Source organism: Hypanus sabinus, chromosome 17 (genome assembly GCF_030144855.1).
Source record: "Hypanus sabinus isolate sHypSab1 chromosome 17, sHypSab1.hap1, whole genome shotgun sequence".
Classification (NCBI taxonomy): Eukaryota; Metazoa; Chordata; class Chondrichthyes; order Myliobatiformes; family Dasyatidae; genus Hypanus; species Hypanus sabinus.
The window spans coordinates 78705906-78726696 of NC_082722.1; the positions used below are offsets into that span (position 1 = coordinate 78705906).

At 43.4% G+C, this 20791-nt stretch overlaps 1 protein-coding gene and 1 non-coding gene across 3 annotated transcripts in view; one reads left to right on the forward strand and one right to left on the reverse strand.

Moving 5' to 3' along the window:
- dync1li2 (dynein, cytoplasmic 1, light intermediate chain 2) overlaps window positions 1–12546 on the reverse strand; it is a 147806-nt gene extending 135260 nt beyond the window's left edge. For both annotated transcript variants that reach the window (XM_059993299.1, XM_059993298.1), the window contains exons 1-3: window positions 12396–12546; window positions 11478–11551; window positions 10554–10670 (exon numbers count right to left, since the gene is read on the reverse strand). In XM_059993299.1, the coding sequence (XP_059849282.1) occupies window positions 10554–10670; window positions 11478–11551; window positions 12396–12487 (283 nt within the window). In that variant the 5' untranslated portion in view covers window positions 12488–12546. The remainder of the gene's footprint in view (window positions 1–10553; window positions 10671–11477; window positions 11552–12395) is intronic.
- A 5484-nt stretch (window positions 12547–18030) lies between these two features.
- On the forward strand, window positions 18031–18141 carry LOC132407233 (U6 spliceosomal RNA). The gene has a single exon (XR_009516420.1). It is a non-coding gene; the product is annotated as a U6 spliceosomal RNA (small nuclear RNA).
- The last annotated feature ends 2650 nt before the right edge of the window (window positions 18142–20791 follow it).

A 20791-nucleotide genomic window follows, 5' to 3' on the forward strand; every position in this document is an offset into this window, starting at 1 on the left:
CATTAGCCAGGAAGTTAAAGCTCGGTCACAAATGAGTTTCCCAAATGGACAATGACCCCAAGCATACCTCCAAAGTTGCGGCAAAATTGCTTACAGACAACAAAGTCAAGATATTGGAGTGGCCATCACAAAGCCCTGACCTCAATCTGATAGAAAATTTGTGGGCAAAACTGAAAGAGCTTGTGCAAACAAAGAGGCCTACAAACCTGACTCAGTTACACCAGTTCTGTCTAGATAGAAGAATGGAACAAAATTTCAGCAACTTACTGTGAGAAGCTTGTGGAAGGCTACCGAAAACATTTGACTCAAGTTAAACAACTTAAAGGCAACGCTGCCAAATACTGAAAGTGTATGTAATATTCTAACCCACTGGGAATGTGATGAAAGAAATAAAAGCTGAAATAAATCATTCTCTCTACTATTATTCTGACATTCCACATTCTTAAAATAGTGATCCTAACTGACCTAAGACAGGGAATGTTTTCTAGGATTAAATGTCAGGAATTGTGGAAAAACTGAGTTTAAGTGTATTTGGTTAAGATGTATATAAATTTCTGACTTCAACTATATGTAAATGCAATTGTTGACTGTGTTTCCTGGTGGTTACCTATGCACCACTACTTCTACATAAACATGACTTGAAATATGATCAGATCTTCACACAAGTCCTGAAACTAAATAAAAGAATCCAATTAAATAAATAACAAAAACAAAACCCTTGTTCATTCATTCATTTATTTATTGGGGGGGGGGGGGAGAATGACCCAATATTACAAGTATTTGTTGGAAAAAGTATGAGAACCTCTGGGGTAAAGCCTTCTACAAAAGCTATTTGCAGTCAAGTGCTCCAATCAATGAGATGAGATTGGGCGTGTGGATGGTAGAGGTGACTTGCCCAACAAAAAAGACACAAAATCAGGTTACTGACAAGAGTCTGCTCTTCTCAAGAAAGATCTGTTTATGTGCACCATGCCTCAATCAAAACAACTTTCAGAGGGCCTTAGAAGAAGCATGGTAGAGATGCATGAAGTTGGAAAAGGCTACAAAAGCATTTCTGAAGACCTCCGTATTCATCAGTTCACAGTAAACTGTCTATAAATGGAAGAAATGGCAACGATCTTTGCATCATCAATGAGGACGGGAGAGGTTCCAGAGGATTGGAGGGTTGGGGATGTTGTTCCATTATTCAAGGAAGGGAGTAGGGATAGCCCAGGAAATTATAGACCAGTGAGTCTTACTTCAGTGGTTGGTAAGTTGATGGAGAAGATCCTGGGAGGCAGAACTTATGAATTTGGAGAGGCATAGTATGATTAGGAATAGTCAGCATGGCTCTGTCAAAGACAGGTCGTGCCTTAAGAGCCTGATTAAGTTTTTTGAGGATGTGACTAAGCACATTGATGAAGGTAGAGCCGAAGATATAGTGTATATGGATTTTAGCAAGGCATTTGATAAGGAACCCCATGCAAGGCTTATTGAGAAAGTAAGGAGGCATGGGATTCAAGGGGACATTGCTTTGTGGATCTAGAACTGGCTTGCCCACAGAAGGCAAAGTGTGGTTGTAGATGGGTCATATTCTGCATGGAGGCTGGTGACCAGTGGTGTGCCTCAGGGATTTGTTCTGGAACCCTTACACATTGTGATTTTTATAAATGACCTGGATGAGAAAGTGGAGGGATAGGTTAGTAAATTTGCTGATGACACAAAGGTTGGGGCTCTTGTGGATAATGTGGAGGGCTGTCAGAGGTTACAACAGGACACTGATAGGGTACAAAACTGGGCTGAGAAGTGACAGATGGAGTTCAACCCAGGTAAGTGTGAAGTGGTTCATTTTGGTAGGTCAAATATGATGGCAGAATATAGCATTAATGTTAAGACTCTTGGCAGTGTGGAGGATTTGTTGTCCAAATCCATAGGACATACAAAGCTGCTACGCAGGTTGACTCTGTGGTTAAGAAGGCATACGGTGCATTGACCTTCATCAATCGTGGGATTGAGTTTAAGAGCCAACAGGTAATGTTGCAACTATATAGAACCCTGGTCAGAGCCTACTTGGGAGTACTGTGCCCAATTCTGGTCGCCTCACTACAGGAAGGGTGTGGAAACTACAGAAAGGGTGCAGAGGAGATTTACAAGGATGTTGCCTGGATTGGGGAGCATGCCTTATGAGAATAGTGTGAGTGAACTCGGCCTTTTCTCCTTGGAGCAACGGAGGATGAGAGGTGACCTGATAGAAGTGTAAAAAATAATGGGAGGCATTGATCATGTGGATAGTCAAAGGCTTTTCCCAAGGGCTGAAATGGCTAGCACCAGAGGGAATAGTTTTAAGGTGCTTAGAAATAGGTACAGAGGAGATGTGAGGGACAAGTGTTTTTTTTTAAATTCAGAGTGGGGAGTACATGGAATGGACTGCTGGCAGCAGCGATGGAGGTGCAAACGATAGGGTCTTTTTAAGAAACTCCTGGATGGGTACATGGAACTTAGAAAAATAGAGGGCTATGGGTAAGCCTAGGTAGATCTAAAGTAGGGACATGTTCGGCACAGCTTTGTGGGCCGAAGGGCCTGGATTGTGCTGTATGTTTTCTATGTTTCTATGATTTGGGGCTGCTTTGCAGCCTCAGGGCCTAGACAGCTTGGGAACAATAAATTAAAAATTGTATCAAGACATTTTACAGGAGAATGTCAGGGTAGCACTCTGTCACCTTCAGTTCAACTGGACAATGATCTTTAATGGTTTAAAAGGAAGAAAATTTGTGTTTTGGAATGGCCAAGTCAAAGTCCTGAACTTAATCCTATACAAATATTGTGGAAGGACCTGAAGCAAGCAGTTCATACAAGGAAGCCCCCCAACATCCCAGAGTTGAAGCAGTTTTGTAAGGAGAAATGGACTAAAATTCCTCCAAGCCAATGTGCAGGACTGATCAACAGTTACTGGAAACATTTGGATGGAGTTATTGCTGTACAAGGGGGTCACACCAATTACTGAAAGCAAACGTTCACATACTTTTTCCAACAAATACATGTGATATTGGATCATCTTTCTCAATACAGAAATGAACATGCATAATGCTTTTTTGTGTTATTTATTTAATTAGGTTCTCTTTATCTAGTTTTAGAACGAGTGAAGATCTGACCACATTTTAGAACCATAGAACATTACAGCACAGAAACAGGCCTTTTGGCCCTTCTTGGCTGTGCCTAACCATTTTTCTGTCTAGTCCCATTTTAGGTCATATTTATGCAGAAAGAAGGTTCACAAACTTTCTGGTGTGTTTCCTAGTGGTTATCTATGTATATGCAATTGTCCTGTGTCTTTCCTGGTGGTTACAGGTCTTCTGTCTCTTTCTGGAAGCTTCCTGGGTATCACATTATTTGAATATGGGCTATCTGATTGGTTAACTTTTACCTACAGAACTTAAATTGTGTAAGGCTCAGCCTCTCTTTCCTGCTTTCACCTTGGGGCTAACTAGGCTTTGCTTCCACTACTCTTTCTTCATTCCTTTGTTTTCTTAGCACTTAATAAACAATCAGAGGCAACAAAGTTTTGTGCCTAATTCTTGACTTCTAAAGAATTTGCGATTAAAAACATTCAGTATCCAACAGGTGAGTGGGAGTTAATGGTCAGTGTCAGTAGGGGCAGGAGCCAGTGGTCAGATTCCAGGTTGGAGCACACCACAGTCAAAGGTTAACAACCCCTTAGGGCGGATGCCAGGTTGGCAGACACTAGGGTCAAAGACCAGCAATCCTCAGTGCCAATGAATGAGATTGGCAGGCTCCATCGATGACAGCTGGTGATCCCTCACGTCAGCAGGTCCTGGAATTGGAGATCTGTGCGAGTCCAGAATTCAAATTAATTGTAACATTTAAGAGAGATTTGTATCGGTACATGGATTGGAGGGTTTTGCAGGGATATTGCCTGGGTGCAGGTAGATAGGACTAAGCAGATTATCAGTTTGGCATGGACTAGATGGGCCTGGAAATTGCAAGCCCAATGTCTGTGAGAGTGGGCCCCTGGGGCTGGAGGGGGTGTCTCTGTGTGAAAAGAGCTTGCTTTATATTGTTGTTGTTAGTGCTGTCCTGCTGAACAGTGGGCATGTTACACTGGTGCTGTAAGGTATGGTGACATTTACAGGTTCTCCCCAGTACATCCTTAGCTTGTGTTGACTGTGAAGTCAAATAACACATTTTTCAATGTACTTGTGATAAATAAATGAATCACAAAGCTGCAAGAGTTGAGAAGGGGTCAGGCTAGAGGCATTTGAAAACGATTTAAAGATGTTGAATAAAACTAAAAGCCAATAGTTGTCTATTCCGTCATCTTCAACCTCTGACCAGGTACACTGTCCTGCTCCTTACCACAGCAGAGTTACTGATGAATCAACCCCTACCATCACATCAGGCTGCATTTTCCAATCACTAGCCCCATGGCAAAGTTGCACAAAATCTGACTTCAAGATACTTCTCACCGTTAATGGCTTCTGGCTTATTAGTTAAAAAAAAGTTTTATCATAAATTTCCCAGTTTATACTTTTTTAAAATTCTTTGTTTAGGATCTGGGCAGCTCCAATGATGCCAGTATTTATTACTTTCCCCAATTTCTCTCAGTGTTGAGCTAACAAAGTAATAAAGGGTGCAGAAAAGGTTCACAAGAACATTACTGGGTCAGGAGGGCTTGAGTTATAAGAAGCTGGACACACTGGGACTTTTCCCAATCTCTGGACTGAAGGAGATCAAGAGATGATGTTAGAGAGGCTTACAAAAACAAGGACAGAGATTAGGTGGATAACCAGAGCCTTTTCCCTTTTTTAGGGGTGTCTGAAACTAAAGGACACAAGTTTAAAGGAAGTAACTTAAAGAGACACCCGAAGGGAAATCTTTTCTCCCCTCAGAGACTGCTGTGGAAAATGGTAACTGTAGAGGTGGGTACAACATAAAGAATATTTGGATAGGGACATGGAAAGGAGAGTTTGAGGTACATGGGTTAAATGCAGGCAAATAAGGCTAACTCAGATAGACATCTTGATCAGCTTGGATACATTGCGGTGTAATTCTATAACTCATCCCTTTGACCCAGAATCATATACCCTGACAAAAGAATATTCAGCCCACCCTGTCTACACCCAGTGGGCATCCATCTGCAGTAATCCCATCTTCCAGCACTTGGCTCAAAGATCCTATGCTTCAGGATTCAAATGCTCATTAAGACACTAGTCAGATAGTCAACAACTCTGCTTCCATCACTCTCTCTGGCAGTGTACTTCTGGAACTCATCAGATCCCCTCTAAATCTCTTTACCCTTACACTAAATCCACATCTTCTAGTTTCATCTACTTCTGATATGGGGATAAGTTTCTTGTACTATCTATAGTTCTCAATTTTTTAAAGATTAGCTTTACTTGTCACACATACAGTACATTGAAATATACAGTGAAACGTGCTGATTGCATCAATGACCAACAGTCTGATGATTGTGCCGGGGCAGCCCACAAGTGTGAGGAAGTAGTGAGGGGAAACCATGAGGAACTCCTGAGATGGGATAAGCCACTAATGTTGGTTTAGTACAACTAGCTTTCTGTTGCAGACTTGAGGACTGAAGGGCAGTTTCCCTTCTCTTTGACCCTAAAGAGAGGGTACTAGGGAGATAAGTGAGGTAAGTGGATGAACACAGCCTCTTATCAGAGGGAAGGACAATAGGAATTTTAAAGCTGCAGGAAGTCAGAGAATGAAAGAAGCAGAACCAAGAGATCTAAACTCTTGGGTGGTCTTTCTCTGATTTTGTTATGGTTATTATTCTATAGACTTATTGAGTATGTCCATAAGAAAATGAATCTCAGGATTGTACACGGTGCATACATGTACTTTGAACTTTAAACATGGGTGCACCCACAATCTCTTTGACCCACTATTGTGGTGGGTGCAGGGTGGTGCAGCAGGGGTCCAAGCATGGAGTCCACAGACCCCTTGCTTAATGGTATTGGTCCACGGCATAAAAAAGGTTGGAAACTTCCAAGACACAGAAACATCAGGACTAGGACCACCAGACTGGGTAGCAGCTCCTTCCTTCAGGCTGTGAGACTAATAAATACCCTGCCACCACCAAAGTCTCATCACTTGGACAGCCAGCTGCTTACCTGTGCTACACACTATATGCATTTTCAATTATATTTCTTTAGCCTATTTATGGTAATAGTTTGGTTTATGTGTTGTGTATGATATGCTTCATGGGTGTCTAAAGGAACGTTATTTTGTTTGGTTACATTTCTGTACCATCAGATGATGATAAACTTGAACTTGAAGTGTGAATTTTAAATTAGAACTGTTGAGGGACCTGACGTCAAAGTGGTCAATGAAGACTGGGCAAGCAGGGTATATATTAAGCTGAAATCCGCAGTTTGCTAAATGAAAAATTGTGAGAAGAGGGCTGGAATAACTGAAGATGGGCATGGACTGAAATAGGGCAAAAGCAGGTGATATTGTGATGGAGAGGCCATCGGGCTGAAAGCTCAGATTCCTGGAGTGTTATGTGTCAGCAGACCTTTGATATCTGTGCAGCCACCTTGAATCACATTCAGAGAACTGCAATCTAAACCAAAGGTAGAATCTCACAACAGCTCTCCCTCCCTGTTCATTGGTCTGCCAAAATATTTTATACAAAAACCAGTACAGCCTGTATCAGCATTCAGTCCATAAAACACTCTAAATTGGTCAGCCTGTGGTTGCCTGGTATGAAAACAACTTTACGATCCATTGCTAAAATTGAACAGACAACAAACTGATATAAATGCTGCAAAGAACATCACAGCTCAGAAAGAAACAAATGGCAAGAAACTACACATGACGTCATCTCATAATAACCAGGTTAAAGTAAAGGCAAAAGTCATCGAATATTCAATTAAACACAGGAAATGGAAGGCCTCATACAGAGTGCTGCTTCGTTAACATTTGTTGCAATGTCGATTCAAATTCTCTTTATAAAATACAACTCTGAACCCTGACGCTCTGACTTGTAACAGTTTTGCGCTAACTGCTATGCTACTGTGGTGCCCCATGGTTTAGTTCCTCAGCAATGATATCATCTAAACTGAAGTTCTCCATGCTATTATTTCAGAGGATCTGTCCTGGGTCCAGCAACTGCAATTACGAAGAAAGCACGGCAACACCAAGATTCAGTGTGACATCTAAAACTTTGACAAACTTCTACAGATGTGTAGTGGAGAGTGCATTGACTGGCTACATCACAACCTGGTATGGAATATCCTGCAAAAAGTAGTGGATATAGCCCGGTCCATCACAGGTAATGTCTTCTGCCATTAAGCACATCTACACAAAGTATTGTCACAGGAAAGCAACATCCCACCGAGCTCTCATCTCGGTGCTGTCATCTGGGAGAAGGTACAGGAACTTCAGGACCACACCACCAGGTTCAGGAACAGTTATTATTCCTCAACCATGAGGCTCTCGAACAGTTCCCACAACTAATGGACTCACTTTCAAGGACTCATTATCTCATGCTCCATATTTATTGCTTATTTATTATTATTAAACCTTTCCTTTGTACTTACACAGGTTTTGTTGCATTTTTACACACTGGTTGAACGCCCAAGTTGATGTGGTCTTTCATTAATTACAGAGCAAGGAAACAGGCTGTTCAGCCCAGCTCAGTCATGCTGATCAAGGTGCCTTCTTGAGATTTCTGAAGTGGGCAGCAAATTCTTCCTTCAGACAGTAGGGAGGCTCTGGAATTCTCTTCCCCAAAAGCTTCTGTAACTGTGTGTGTCATGCTTTGTTACTCCAGAAACTAACTGAAAGAATATTACCTTTGTTTCTCTCCCCATGGATGCTCCTTAACTTGCTGAAAGTTCCATTTTCTGCTTTTATTACTGAAGATTCTTAACTATGAAAAAAACATGGTTTAATAGGCTTGTTCTCTCAGTCCAGAGGAAACCCAGATGAAGCTGTTTATAATTAGGTTCTAGACTTCTCTCTTAGCTAAGCAACTCCCATCCAGACAGCAATAGCATAATGAGAGAATTTTCCATCGATGCTGCCTGGCCTGCTGAGTTCCTCCAGCATCTTGTGTCTGTTGCTTGGATTTGCAGCATCTGCAGATTTTCTCATGTTTATAATTAGAGAATTGTTTTTCTGAAGCACGATAGGTAAGAATGGAACTTGCTGCCAACACAAATGGTGGTACAATGAAAAAAAACCCTTCTGCACTGATGTACCTTGGAAGCACAGCTACCAGCAAGGCTACTGCACAAGAGCTGGAACACTGGATTAGAACATCGAGCAGTACAGGCCTTTCAGCCCACAATATTCTGATGATCTTTTATACTCCATCAATGTAATCCTTCCCTCCCATATAACAATCCATTTCCCTATCACCCACATGCCTAGCTAAAAATCCTTAATGTATCTGCTTTGACCACCACTCCCAGCATTCTCTAGTGGTTTTTTATGTATGCCCACAAGAAAATGAATCTCAGGGTTGTAAATGGTAACATACATGTACTTTGAACTTTAAATTTTAAAGAATTCAGACCAGGAATCAAAGCTTGGATCTTTTGTATAACAGGGAACAACAGACAAGGCATTTGATAAGAGTTGATAGAGTTGACAAGGCATTTATTGCTGAAACAATACTCTCAATACAATTCTACTTGCAATGGCAAATGATTCATTCATGGAATCAATTAACACAGAATCACACGCTTTCATCCCACCTCATCTCTGTCAACCATGCCCAACTATCCTAGATCCCTCTTGCCTGCATCCCTGTCCTCTTTAACTATCCATTGTACCACAAATGGCTGTTCGAATGTCATGATCTTATACGGCTCGACTTCTTCTGACAGCTCATTCCAGATAACCACCACCTAATGTGTGAAAAACTTGTCCTCAGATCTTTAAATTCCTCCCCTCATGCCCGTGCCTTCCAGTTCAGGGCTCCCCTGCTCTGGGAAGAAGATTAAATCTACCCTATCCTTCTCAGTTTTATAAATCTTTATCAATGAGCATAAAGTCAGCCTGAAAAAGGATCTTGTGCTTTTCCAGCATATAAACTCTTCTTGGGCTTCCAGCCAGGTACAAGTTATCAATTTTAGTTGATGTTCTGATGACAAACTTTGCCATCTTCATCATGGATGATGCCTGGGCATGTCTAGTCTGGTGGTATTTATACCCCAGTCGTTTGTCCCTCCTGATTAGTTAGTTCTCATCCAATCAGGTTTCGGCTGTTCCACCTTGTTTACAATTGAATTCCAGTTCTTACTTGGAGTGAGACCTTTGCCCTTGTTCAAGTTCTTTTCCTCTAGTTTTATATCAATAGCTTCCTTCACCAGGCGGCCACAAAACCGACGGAAGCCGCGACGTAGTTTTGTGCCAAAGTCAATCCTACGGCCACTACAAATACAAACACAGAAAATGCTGCAGGCAGCACTCATGGAGGGGAATAGTCTACTCTTCATTCTCTGCCTGAAATTATTATTCATTATTCTGTCCCATAGGTGATACTTGACCAGCAGAGTTCCTGCAGCATTTTGAGAGTTTTGCTCAAGTTTCCCTACATCTGCAGAATTTCCTGTGTTTATGGGTTTGGAATTCTTGTATTTCTGGGTTCAAAAACCACTATTTCATTTAGCTCCTTTAAGATGCATCAGTCAACATCAAAAGCTTCACAATTCATTGCAGACACGTTAATTCAAAGAAAATCCACAGTGCAACCCCGTATTAGTTTTCATCTAATAATGTATTAGCTTACAAGCTGTTGCCTCTTAAAAAAAAACCCATGAAAGGTTTGCATTTCTACAGCACTGCCCACAATTTCAAAATATCCCAAGTACTATTGTACCGTAAAGAACACAGCAAGCTGTCAAAAACAGCAGTATCTTTAGAACAATGTTTGTGTCAAAGACATAGACCAAGGAAGAAATATTTTCAGGAACAAGGAATAATTTGCCCATGTATCTTACAGCATTATTGTTTTACATTAATCAGGAAACAAATGAGGCTTTCATTTACCTTCATCTCCAAAGATGAGGCAGCACTTCCTCAGCAAAGTACTAGAATGACAGTCTAGTTCCAAGTTCAAATTTAATTACATTTAACCACACGTGAATATAGCCAAACGAAACAACATTCCTCCATGGCCAAGGTGCAAAACACAGTACCAACAGCACACCGCACGTAATATATACAGTTATGATTTCAGTTTGTGCTCAAATGTCAAGTTGGACATGAATCTACAACACAAGAACATTTTTCTTCTCAAAGGCACTGCTGCTTCACAGAATTCTTTACCTTAACTCTTGCTGAAGTAGAGACAAACCATTTCAACACAATATACAGTGCCTTTCTACTTATGACTCAGGGTATTTCGGAAAGGCCAGAGGTCTGCTTCACTCAGCAGTTCATCAGAGATTTACCAAGACTGTGAAGGGGGAGGGGGCATGGACAGAATCTACTGTAACCATTAACAACTTATAATACCACAATCTCTGCTTTCATTAAAACATTCAAACCAAACAACATAGTGAAGCAGTTAAAGAATCACTGACCATCTCTATCTTCATCGTGTATGTTCAGGTACAAATATTCCAGGCCCCTCCCTTTCTTGTTATGTTCTGCTCCTTGGAGCTTTGCCATGAGTGTCGTCTTGCCTGATCCATCCTCACCTACAGAAACGTTACAGCAGTTCATCAATATCAGACACCGACTAAACGCGAGGCAATAAATAAATGATCCAGATAACTACCCCACCCCAGGTAATACCAAATTATAACTGAATGGTTTTCTTAAACATTATAAAAAAAAGTAGAAACTGGAATTCAAGTTAAATTAATTATGCTTATTTCATAATGCTCAACATTTAATATTTATCCTCAAATACCAGCTGTCTCTTACAAATTAACACTGAGATTTAATACTTATCATTTCAATATTTAAGCAACACACACAAAATGCTAGAGGAACTCAGCAGGCCAGGCAGCATCAACAGAAAAGAGTACAGCTGACGTTTGGGACCGAGACCCTTTAGCAGGGCTAGAGGGAAAAAGATGAGGAGTAGATTTTTAAAAGGTGGGTGAGGGGAGAGGGAAACACAGGGTGATAGGTGAAACTGGGAGGGGGTGGGATGAAGTAAATAGCTGGGAAGTTGATTGGTAAAAGAGATACAAGGCTGGAGAAGGGGGAATCGGATAGTGAGGATAGAAGGCCATGGAAGAAAAGGGAGGAGGCGCACCATTGGGAGGTGATGAACAGGCAAGGAGATATGGTGAGAGAGCGAAAGGGGATGGAGAGTGGTGAAGGGAGTGGGAGTCATTACTGGAAGTTCAAGAAATTGATGTTCATGCCATCAGGTTGGAGGCTAAATAGAGTACAAGTAATTCATATACATAGACTGCACATACATAAAGTGACATTATTCCATGAAAGTATTTGCTGATTTTAGGATAAACAGATAGGCCTGGTGGTAGGCTTACCTAACACAAGAATATTTTTCCCAGTGGGTAATTTTGACCTGGATCTGGTAGACACTTCACTGAGAATTGAACTCCTGAAAGAAAAGCACTTAGGTTTATATCATTACGTTCAGTCACGTCAAAGCACTTGACAAGTAATGACAGCTTCCTCAGGCTTGCAAGCACTGCATTAATGTAGGAAGTTCAAGGGTTAAGGTTAACGTAATCAACATGAACTCACTGAATGGTCGGATCAGCTGTGTGGCCTAACAAGCCCCCTCAACAACACCTCAAATGACCAAGCAATTTAATCCAAAAACGTTAAACAAGTAACCAACATTGACCTAAAACTTTGCAAAATAGGCGAAGCGGCTCCCACGTTTAACATTACAACCAAAGCAGTCCGTTCTACAGCACTGCACCGGGATCTTTAGAATACAAGTAAATAATGTTGGATGTTGAGCAGGTCAAGCAACACCTACGGATGTCACAGATGTCGCCTCGCCCGTTATTTACTGCAGCTACTGATTTTATTTAGGCATTTTGCGTTATGGCTGTAAAAACAAGATACCCTGCTGATGCAGCACAGCACATAAAATGCTGGAGGGACACAACAGGTCAGGCAGCATTTATGGAGGAGGATAACCAGTCGAGACCCTTCATCAGGGCTGGAAAGGAAGGGGGCAGAAGCCTGTGTTCTAGTTGTGTGTTTTATTGAGGCAGTGGGGGCGGAACCCGTAACCTCGGAGTCTGGATGGAGCGGGATAAACACCACCAGACGGAGGGTGGGGGGCGTGGAGAGGAAAAGCTGCCCGGCCGCGCACCGACACAGTGGGGAGGAGGCCCGTGAAGAAGGGAGGAGAGCCCGCCCGCCCGCATCAGCAACAGCCGCCGGCCGCCCCGGTAATAACTCACCCCCCACCCCGGCTCTCGACCTACCACAGGTTCTGCCCCTCATCATCCTCCGCTGCCGCCGGCTCCTGACTCTCGGCTGCGGCGCCCACAACCTTCCTCTCCGCCACGGGCGCCATCTCCGCCACTGCGCCCGGTCCAGGGACCCGGATCAATGACGTCACCCCAGCAACGGCAGGACCCCCGCGGCTGTCCCACTCGCTCCCTCCTCGAATGTAATACTATCGTTCAATCAGCACTCAGAGTATTCACGGAGTTTTCTAAGTAATTTGTGGTGATTATTTTCAATTTTAGTTTTAATCAAAAACGTTTAGACGTCACTTCGGGCAGCTTTCTGGACATGCTGAAATGCGTCCGAGGACGTCATAGCAACCCAAACTCAGGCCATTCATCTAAAAAGTTATATTTTATTTCTCACTTTGAAAGTTTTCTTAATAAAATACCTTTGGCAATTGTGATAGACAGATGTCACAGGCGAAGGACCTCATGGGACAGTGGCTTTGCTGTCAATGACGTCATTGCAGTTGGATCGTCACCTGGTTATTAGCCAATCAACATTGCGCCTTGGTCAATCGTCCCAGGATCCGGGCCAATCACCTCAGAGCCCTGGGCAATCGTCGAAGAATTCTGGCCAATCAGTACAGAGACTTCGCCGACCCGTACAGAGCTCTGGCGAAACATCTCCGAATCCGGACCAATCGTCATAGACCCTGCCCAGTCATCTGAAACCTGGGCTTCAGAATAGGGGTTAGAGAGGATCTCAACAGATTTCGCACCTCAATGGGGGAACAAATCATAAACACAAGAATTCCTGCAGAGGCTGAAAATCTTGAAAAGACACACAAAATGCTGGAGGGACTCTCCATCAATAGAGAGGAACAAGCAGTTGACATGACATCACTTCAGTCCTGTTGAAGGGTCGTGACCCAAAATATCGACTGTCCATTTTCCTCCACAGATGTTGCTTGATCCTTAGAGTTCCCGCAGTAGGCTGTTTATGACCATGACACATAGGAGCAGAATTAGGCCATTCGGGCCATCAATTCTGCTTCACCATTCCATAATTTATTTTCCCTCTTATCTCAATTAGTTTAATTCTGCCACCATGCCTTATGGTCTTATGAGGAAATTCCTGCTCATCTCTGTTCTAAAAGTCATCCTTCTATTTCGAGGCGGTGCCCTTGGGTGCCAGACTCTCCCACTACAGGAAACCTCCTCTCCATGTCACTCTATCTGTGCTTTTCAATATTAACGCACTTCACATATTGTTGAGGAAATGTCCAGATCTGGCTTTTACTATGGAACGGGTTTTTCTTAATCTCTTTTCAAACTTAATTTCCAATCATAAAAACATAAGAAACTGAGCGGAAGTTGGCCATTGAGCCTGCTCTGCCATTCAATAAGATCAAAGCTGATCTGGCCTTAGACTCACCTCAACCTGCCTGCCTTTCCCCCATAACCCTTAATTTCCCTGCTGTGCAGAAATTTATCTAACTGTGAATTAAATATATTTAATGAGATAGCCTCAACTGCTTCCCTGAACAGAAAACTCCATGGATTCACTACTCTCTGGGAAAAGCAGTTTCTCCTCACCTTCATTCTAAATTTACTCGCATGAACCTTCAGGCTATGCCCCCTAGTTCTACTGTCATTTATCAGTAGAAACAAATTCCCTGCCTCTGTCTTTTCCATCCCTTTCATAACTGTATTCATTAAACATGGTGAAGAGACAGAGACTCAAGAGACTGCAGATGAGGAGCAACAAACAATCTACTCAAGGAAATCAGCAGATCATGCATCATCTGTGGTGGTGGGGGATGGGGGATATCCACCAGCCTCTGTCTCAAAACTCTCCTGTTCCTCACATAGGACTATCAACCTCCACAGCATCTGTTTCCACCCATCACCTACCAGCTCTTTCCTCACATCTCTGGTCAGGCTACCTTCCCTCTTCACTCTGTCCTGAGGGAGGGTCATGACCAAAAATGTCAAGTTCAAGTTTATTTATCGTTCAACCATACATGACTATGGCCAAGTGAAACAGAGTTCCTCCAAGGCCAAGTGTGCAAAACACATTACCAATGGCACACTGCACATAGCACATACTGCATGGTTACAAAAGCAGAAAATACATTCAGTAATTAAAAAAATAATAATATAGCCCAAATCCCTGATCAGCATGGTCTGCAGATCAATGGTGCTTGGGATGTTGACCTGGCCCAGATTGCTTTTTTCCACTGAGCAAGCACTGGAGGGCAGCACTGATGGGAAGAGCCAGTACCCAACCAAGTATGGATTCCACTGTGCCCTCTGCTTTCTCCCACACCACCTCATATGGTTCCTCTTCTGTGTGTGATATAACAGCCCAACAGCCAAGGCAAGTGGCCGCCCCTGTCGTCAGTCTCCCCAATGAACCAGACTTGCAGCATTCTACATTACCAATGTCAAACAGGGTCTTGTGATCACAAGGAAAACAGTAGAGAAGACAACAGTTCATTCCCGTGGATATCACTCAACCCACTGTCTCTCTTGTCCCCCCTCCCATCGGGCAGAAGATACAAAAGCCTGAAAGCATATACTGCCAGCCTCAAGGACACCTTCCAGCCCACTGTTATCAGACTATTAAATGGTTCCCTAGCATAAGTTGATGGGCTCTTGACCTCACAATCTACCTTGCAATAACCATGCACCTGCACTTTCTCTATAACTGTAACACTTTATTCTGCATTCTGTTATCATTTTCCCTAGTACAATGCACTGTGTAATGATCTGATCTGTATGAACAAGATGCAAGTCAAGCTTTTCACTCACTGTATCTCAGTGCCTGTGGCAATAATAAACCAATATCGCCGTTCCTTCATTGTCACTGGGTTAAAATAATGGAATTCCCCCCCTAACAGCACTGTAGGTGTACCTACACCTCAGGGACTGCAACGGTTCAAGGAGTCAGCTCATCACCACCTCCTCAAGGGCAACTAGTGATGGGCAATAAAAGCAACACACACAAAATGCTGGTGGAACGCAGCAGGCCAGGCAGCATCTATAGGAAGAAGTACAGTCGACATTTCGGGCCGAGACCCTTCGTCAGGACTAACTGAAAGAAAAGATAGTAAGAGATTTGAAAGTAGGAGGGGGAGGGGGAAATCTGAAATGATAGGAGAAGTCAGCTCTTAGCTTCACCTCTCCCCCTCCTGCCTTCTCCTATCATTTCAGATTTCCCCCTCCTACTTTCAAATCTCTTACTTCCTTTTCTTTCAGTTAGTCCTGACAAAGGGTCCCGGCCCAAAACGTCGACTGTGCTTCTTCCTATAGATGCCACCTATAGATGCATTTTGTGTCTGTTGCTTGAATTTCCAGCATCTGCAGATTTCCTCGTGATGGGCGATAAATGCTGGCGACACCCACATCCTGTAAATGGATAAAAAATTCCAATTCCTTCAACTGTTGTAGTAAATGAATACATCAGTAAGTTGTGCACTGTGTCTGAAATTCATTCCACTTAGTTATAGATGATGTTTAATGCTACTGACTTCTGTAATAGTCTAAATAATCAGGAACACCGGAGAAACTTAATCCATTGTCTCCATCACTGGCTCCACAGCGGCCCCAATGGTGATTTAGAGAACTGCAGCAGCGGGGAATTATCCAACTGGCCTGTAATGCCTCTGCCGACCACTGGAGGCGCTTGTCCACGTACTACAACAACAACTCGCCGTTAGATAGCACCTACTTCAGTAAAAAACCTCAATGTACATCTGAGGATAAAGGTTAACTGTAGGAGTTATTAATGATACCTTACCAGGAATGGTAAATAATATTCAGCCTTCAAAGAAGGGTTATTGTTTTTTGTTAACTAATGGTTCGGGGATTTTAAGGCTCATAGTACGATGTGGGGTTGTAGTAATGCGAAATGTGAAAGGAATGGTGGGGGAAGACTTTCTGGAAGAAAAGTATTGGTGTGCTTGAATAATGCCCAGTAGATGGCGGTAATGCACCTTGTGTTGGTCTGCCATTTCTGGAAGAAGCAGAAGAAATAACTGCAAAGTGACCAGAAGCGGACCAAGGTTTAGGGGGGCATTCCCCCAGTGTGGGGCTTTGGCAGATAAAGAAACATCCACCATTACACCCACCACTTCCCATTTTGCACCCGTAATGCACCCACCGTGGGCCTGGTGGGCAAGGGTGGGTAAGGGAAGACAAAGATGTTCGGAAGGATGGCGCTGCTCTGGGGGCTCAGTAACCAGAGCAAGCACGACTGAAGGAAGTTGCCTTTCTGATAAGTAACTGGCTTCACAAGGCTGTCTGTTTATCGGGTAGTTACCATGGAAGAAGCTCAGCTGTGGAAGAAATTCTGGGAATCAAAAAAAAAACAATGGCTGAGGATGTCATTGGGCGACATCATCTTGCTGTTTCCATCAGTAAAGAGGTCAGTGAAGACCAAAACTGGAGGTCTGAGTGTCCAGGGCCATGGATTGGAGGTCTGGAGGCAGCCTGCCCTGCTATTGGAGGCCTAACTGTAAGAGGGTGAGTGGGAAAGGGATTTGTCTTGTTTTGTTTTCTTGTTGTACTGCTGAGAATGCTATGGTCGCCCCCATTTTGGACTCCATTAACCAGAGGCTATCGACTCCAGGATCCAACAATCAAGGGTTAGACCTTTGGTCCTAACTTCCAGACTTGTATGGACCCCAGTGACCGTGACTGCTTCAGGCCCCTGCCTCAAGGCTCAGCAACTTCAGTTGTTGATCTTCAGGCTTCTACGGTAGGACTTGTCAAACTCTGAACTTTGACCTTAATCCTTGCCCTCCATACATACCTCTACCACTAATTCTGGCAGCTCGCTCCACACATCCACCACCCTCTGTGTGGAAAAAGGTGCTCTTTAGGGCCCCTCTCACCTTAAACCTGTACCGGGAGAGGATTCCAGAAGCAGCCTCTGTGTGTGATCACCCATCGTCCAATGAACAGGGAGGGGCAGCTGGTGTTTGCTGCTCTAGAGGCCTCGTCAACATTCATCAAATACGCTCAGGTGTCATTTCCAATCAGCCCCCAGTGGTCCCCCCTGCTATGTGAGGAAATTGGTAAACTGGTTTATATCAAAGTTCAAGGTAAATTTATTACCCAAATACAGTACATGTATGGCACCATATACAACCCTGAGATTCAATTTCTTTTGGGTATTCACAGCAAACACGAAGAAACACAATAGAATCAACAAAAGACCACACACTACAAAATGGACAAACAACCAGTGTGCAAAAACAATAAACTGTGCCAAGTACAAACAGTAAAAAAAGAATAATAATAAATAAATATCGAGAACAAGATGGTGTCCTTAAAAATGAGCCCTGTGGGAACATTTCAACGATGGATGGGGCAAGTGAAGTTATCCCCTCAGGTTCAGGAGCCTGATGGTTGAAGGGTAATAACTGTTGCTGAACGCTGTGGTGTGGGGCCTGAGGCTCCATCATGGGGAAGGCCTCCCCAGTGAGCACATTTACACATAGTGCTGTCACTGGAAAGCGACATCCATCATCAAGGAGGCCCACTGCCCAGGTCATACTCTCTTCTTGCTGCTGCCATCAGGAAAAAGGACCACATCACCAGGTTCAAGAACAGTTATTACCCCTCAACCATCAAGCTCCTGATCTTTTTTATTTCTTCTGTGCTCACTTTGGCAGCACATATACTGAAATTGGAACAATACAGAGAAGATTAGCATGGCCCCTGCGAAAGGATGACAAGCAAATTCATGAAGCGTACTTTAAAATTTTTTAAAAAGTAAGTAAATAAATAAATAAATTCTTCTGTCAAAGTGCATGACCATACAATTTCCAACACCGTATTGCACTTGCTATTTCTTTGGCCATTCTCCTAATCTGTATAAGTCCCTCTGTGGCCTCTCTACTTCCTCCAAACTATCTTCCCCTCCACCTATCTGCAAACTTCAATCATCCAAGTCATTGAGATATAATGTAAAAAGAAGTGGTGTCATCACTGAACCTGTGGAACACTAGTCAACCGGTAAAGGCTCCCTTGCCTCCTGCCATCAGCTACTCATAGGCCATAGTTTGCTAAGCAGCCTCATGTGTGGCACCTTGTAAATGGCCTCCTGAAAATCCAAGTACAAACATCAACCAATTCTCCTTTATCGCTCTTGCTGTTACTTCTTCAAAGAATTCCAACAGATCTGTCAGACAAGATTTTCCCTTGAGGAAACCATGCTGACTATGGCCTATTTTATCATGTGCCCTGAAACCACATCGTCAATCAACTCCAACATCTTCCCAACCACTGAGGTCAGTCTAACTGGCCTATAGTTTCCCTTCTCCTCCCTCTCTCCCTTCTCGAAGAGTGGAGTGACATTCGCAATTTTCCATTCCTCCAGAACCATGTGAGAATCAACTGATTCTTGAAAGATCATTAACAATGCGTCCACAATCTCTTCAGCCTCCTCTTTCAGAACCCTGGGATGTACACCATCTGGCCCAAGTGACTTACCTACCTTCAGACCTTTCAGTTTCCCAAGGACCTTTTTCCTAGTGATGGCAACTTCACACACTTCTGCCCCCTGACACTCTTGAACTTCCAGCATACTGCTGGTGTCTTCTACAATGAAGACTGATGCAAAATACTTATCTGCCAATTTGTTGTCCCCCACCCCCATTACTATCTTTTCAGCAGTCCAATATCCACTCTCACCTCTCTTTTACTTTATCTATCTGAAAAAACTTTTGGTGTCCTCTTCAATATTACTGGCTCGTTTACCTTTGTATTCCATCTTTTCCTTCTTAATGATTTTTTTAGTTACCTTCAGTTGGTTTTTAACAACTTCCCACTAATTTTTCCTCTATTATGTGCCTCTCTTTGGCTTTTCTGTTGGCTTCAACTTCTCTTGTTAACCATGGTTGTTAACCTGCCTTCAGAATACTAATTCCTCTTTGGGATGTATATATCCTGGACCTTCCAAATTGCTTCCAGAAATTCCAGCCATTCCTGCTCTGCCATCATCCCTGCCAGTGTTCTTTACTAATCAATTCTGGCCAGCTCCTCTCTCATGCCTCTGTAATTCCATTTACTCCACTGTAATACTGATAAACCTGACAACTCTGAAATTCATCAGTTCCCCGGGAAGCCATGAACCAAGAAACAAAACAAGGCAGATCAGGCATGTCAACCCCCAAATCCGTCCGCCCACACAAAAAAAGGATGAGACACATTGACCCCCCCCCAAATCCCTCCACCAACACAAAAAACAAGCAAAACAGATCAGGCATGTCAAGCCCCAAATCCCTCCTCCCACACAAAAAAAGGATGAGACACATCGACCCCCCCAAATTCCTCCATCCACACAAAAAACAAGCAAAACAGATCAGGCATGTCAACCCCCAAATCCCTCCTCCCACACAAAAAAAGGATGAGACACATCGACCCCCCCAAATCCCTCCAGCTGCACGAAAAACAAGCGAAACAGGTCAGGCACATCAACCCCCAAATCTGTCATATCGACCCCACTGGATCCTCATTGGGTACCTGAAAGGAAGTAAAAGGGGATATGACAAGGGTAAGTTTTTTTTACAGAGAGGTGGTAGAGGCAGATACATTAGGGTCATTTAAGAAACTCTTAAGTAGGTATGTGGATGATAGGAAAATGGAGGACTATGTGGGAGGGAAGGGTTAGATTGATCCTGGAGTAGGTTACACTTTCTTAAGGTTGTTATAGCCAAGTGCAGCAATCAGAATAAGCTCCCACGACCTGTTAAGCGCTCCCAATGCTGTGCACCTGCAACAGCCTCTGACCAAGCCCAGCTTTTGGCCCTCACGTGTGGCTCAGCTACTAAGCCTGGTGGAACTGTTTCCACTGACAGGAGAAGGGGCAAAGGCAGGTTACTGGCACCTTAAAACCAGTCCCTTTGGGCAGATGGGGCTCGTCATCTGCCTTTGGCAGCTCGTCTAGAAGGAGAACTCTGATCGCAAACCTCTGCTGTCTTTGGGCTAAACCCACTCACGGGGAAGGCTTTGGAATAAAGCCCCAAACTCAACATGGGCCTGCCTTAAGAATTCCTGTGACTTTGCTGGTACCAAACTGTACCGGTCTCTGCCGTTCCTTTGTGTTCATCAGATGTGTGAGGGAGCTTGCTACATGGTCAACAGCTGCTCTCCATATCATACTGGCCAGGCTTGCATATCTAAACAGCTAGGACGCAACATCCATGGTTGACCCTGCCCGACGGAGTAGGTTATAAGTTGGCATAACATTGTGGGCTGAAATGGTGGCGTGCTCTCCCTTCCACGCACAGTAAAAAGCTTTGTTTTCCGTGTCATCCATACAGATCATTACATCATGTCAGTACATTGAGACGTTACATGGAAAAAGTAGTAACAGAATGCAGAATAGGGTGTTCCAGTTACAGAGAGAGTGCAGC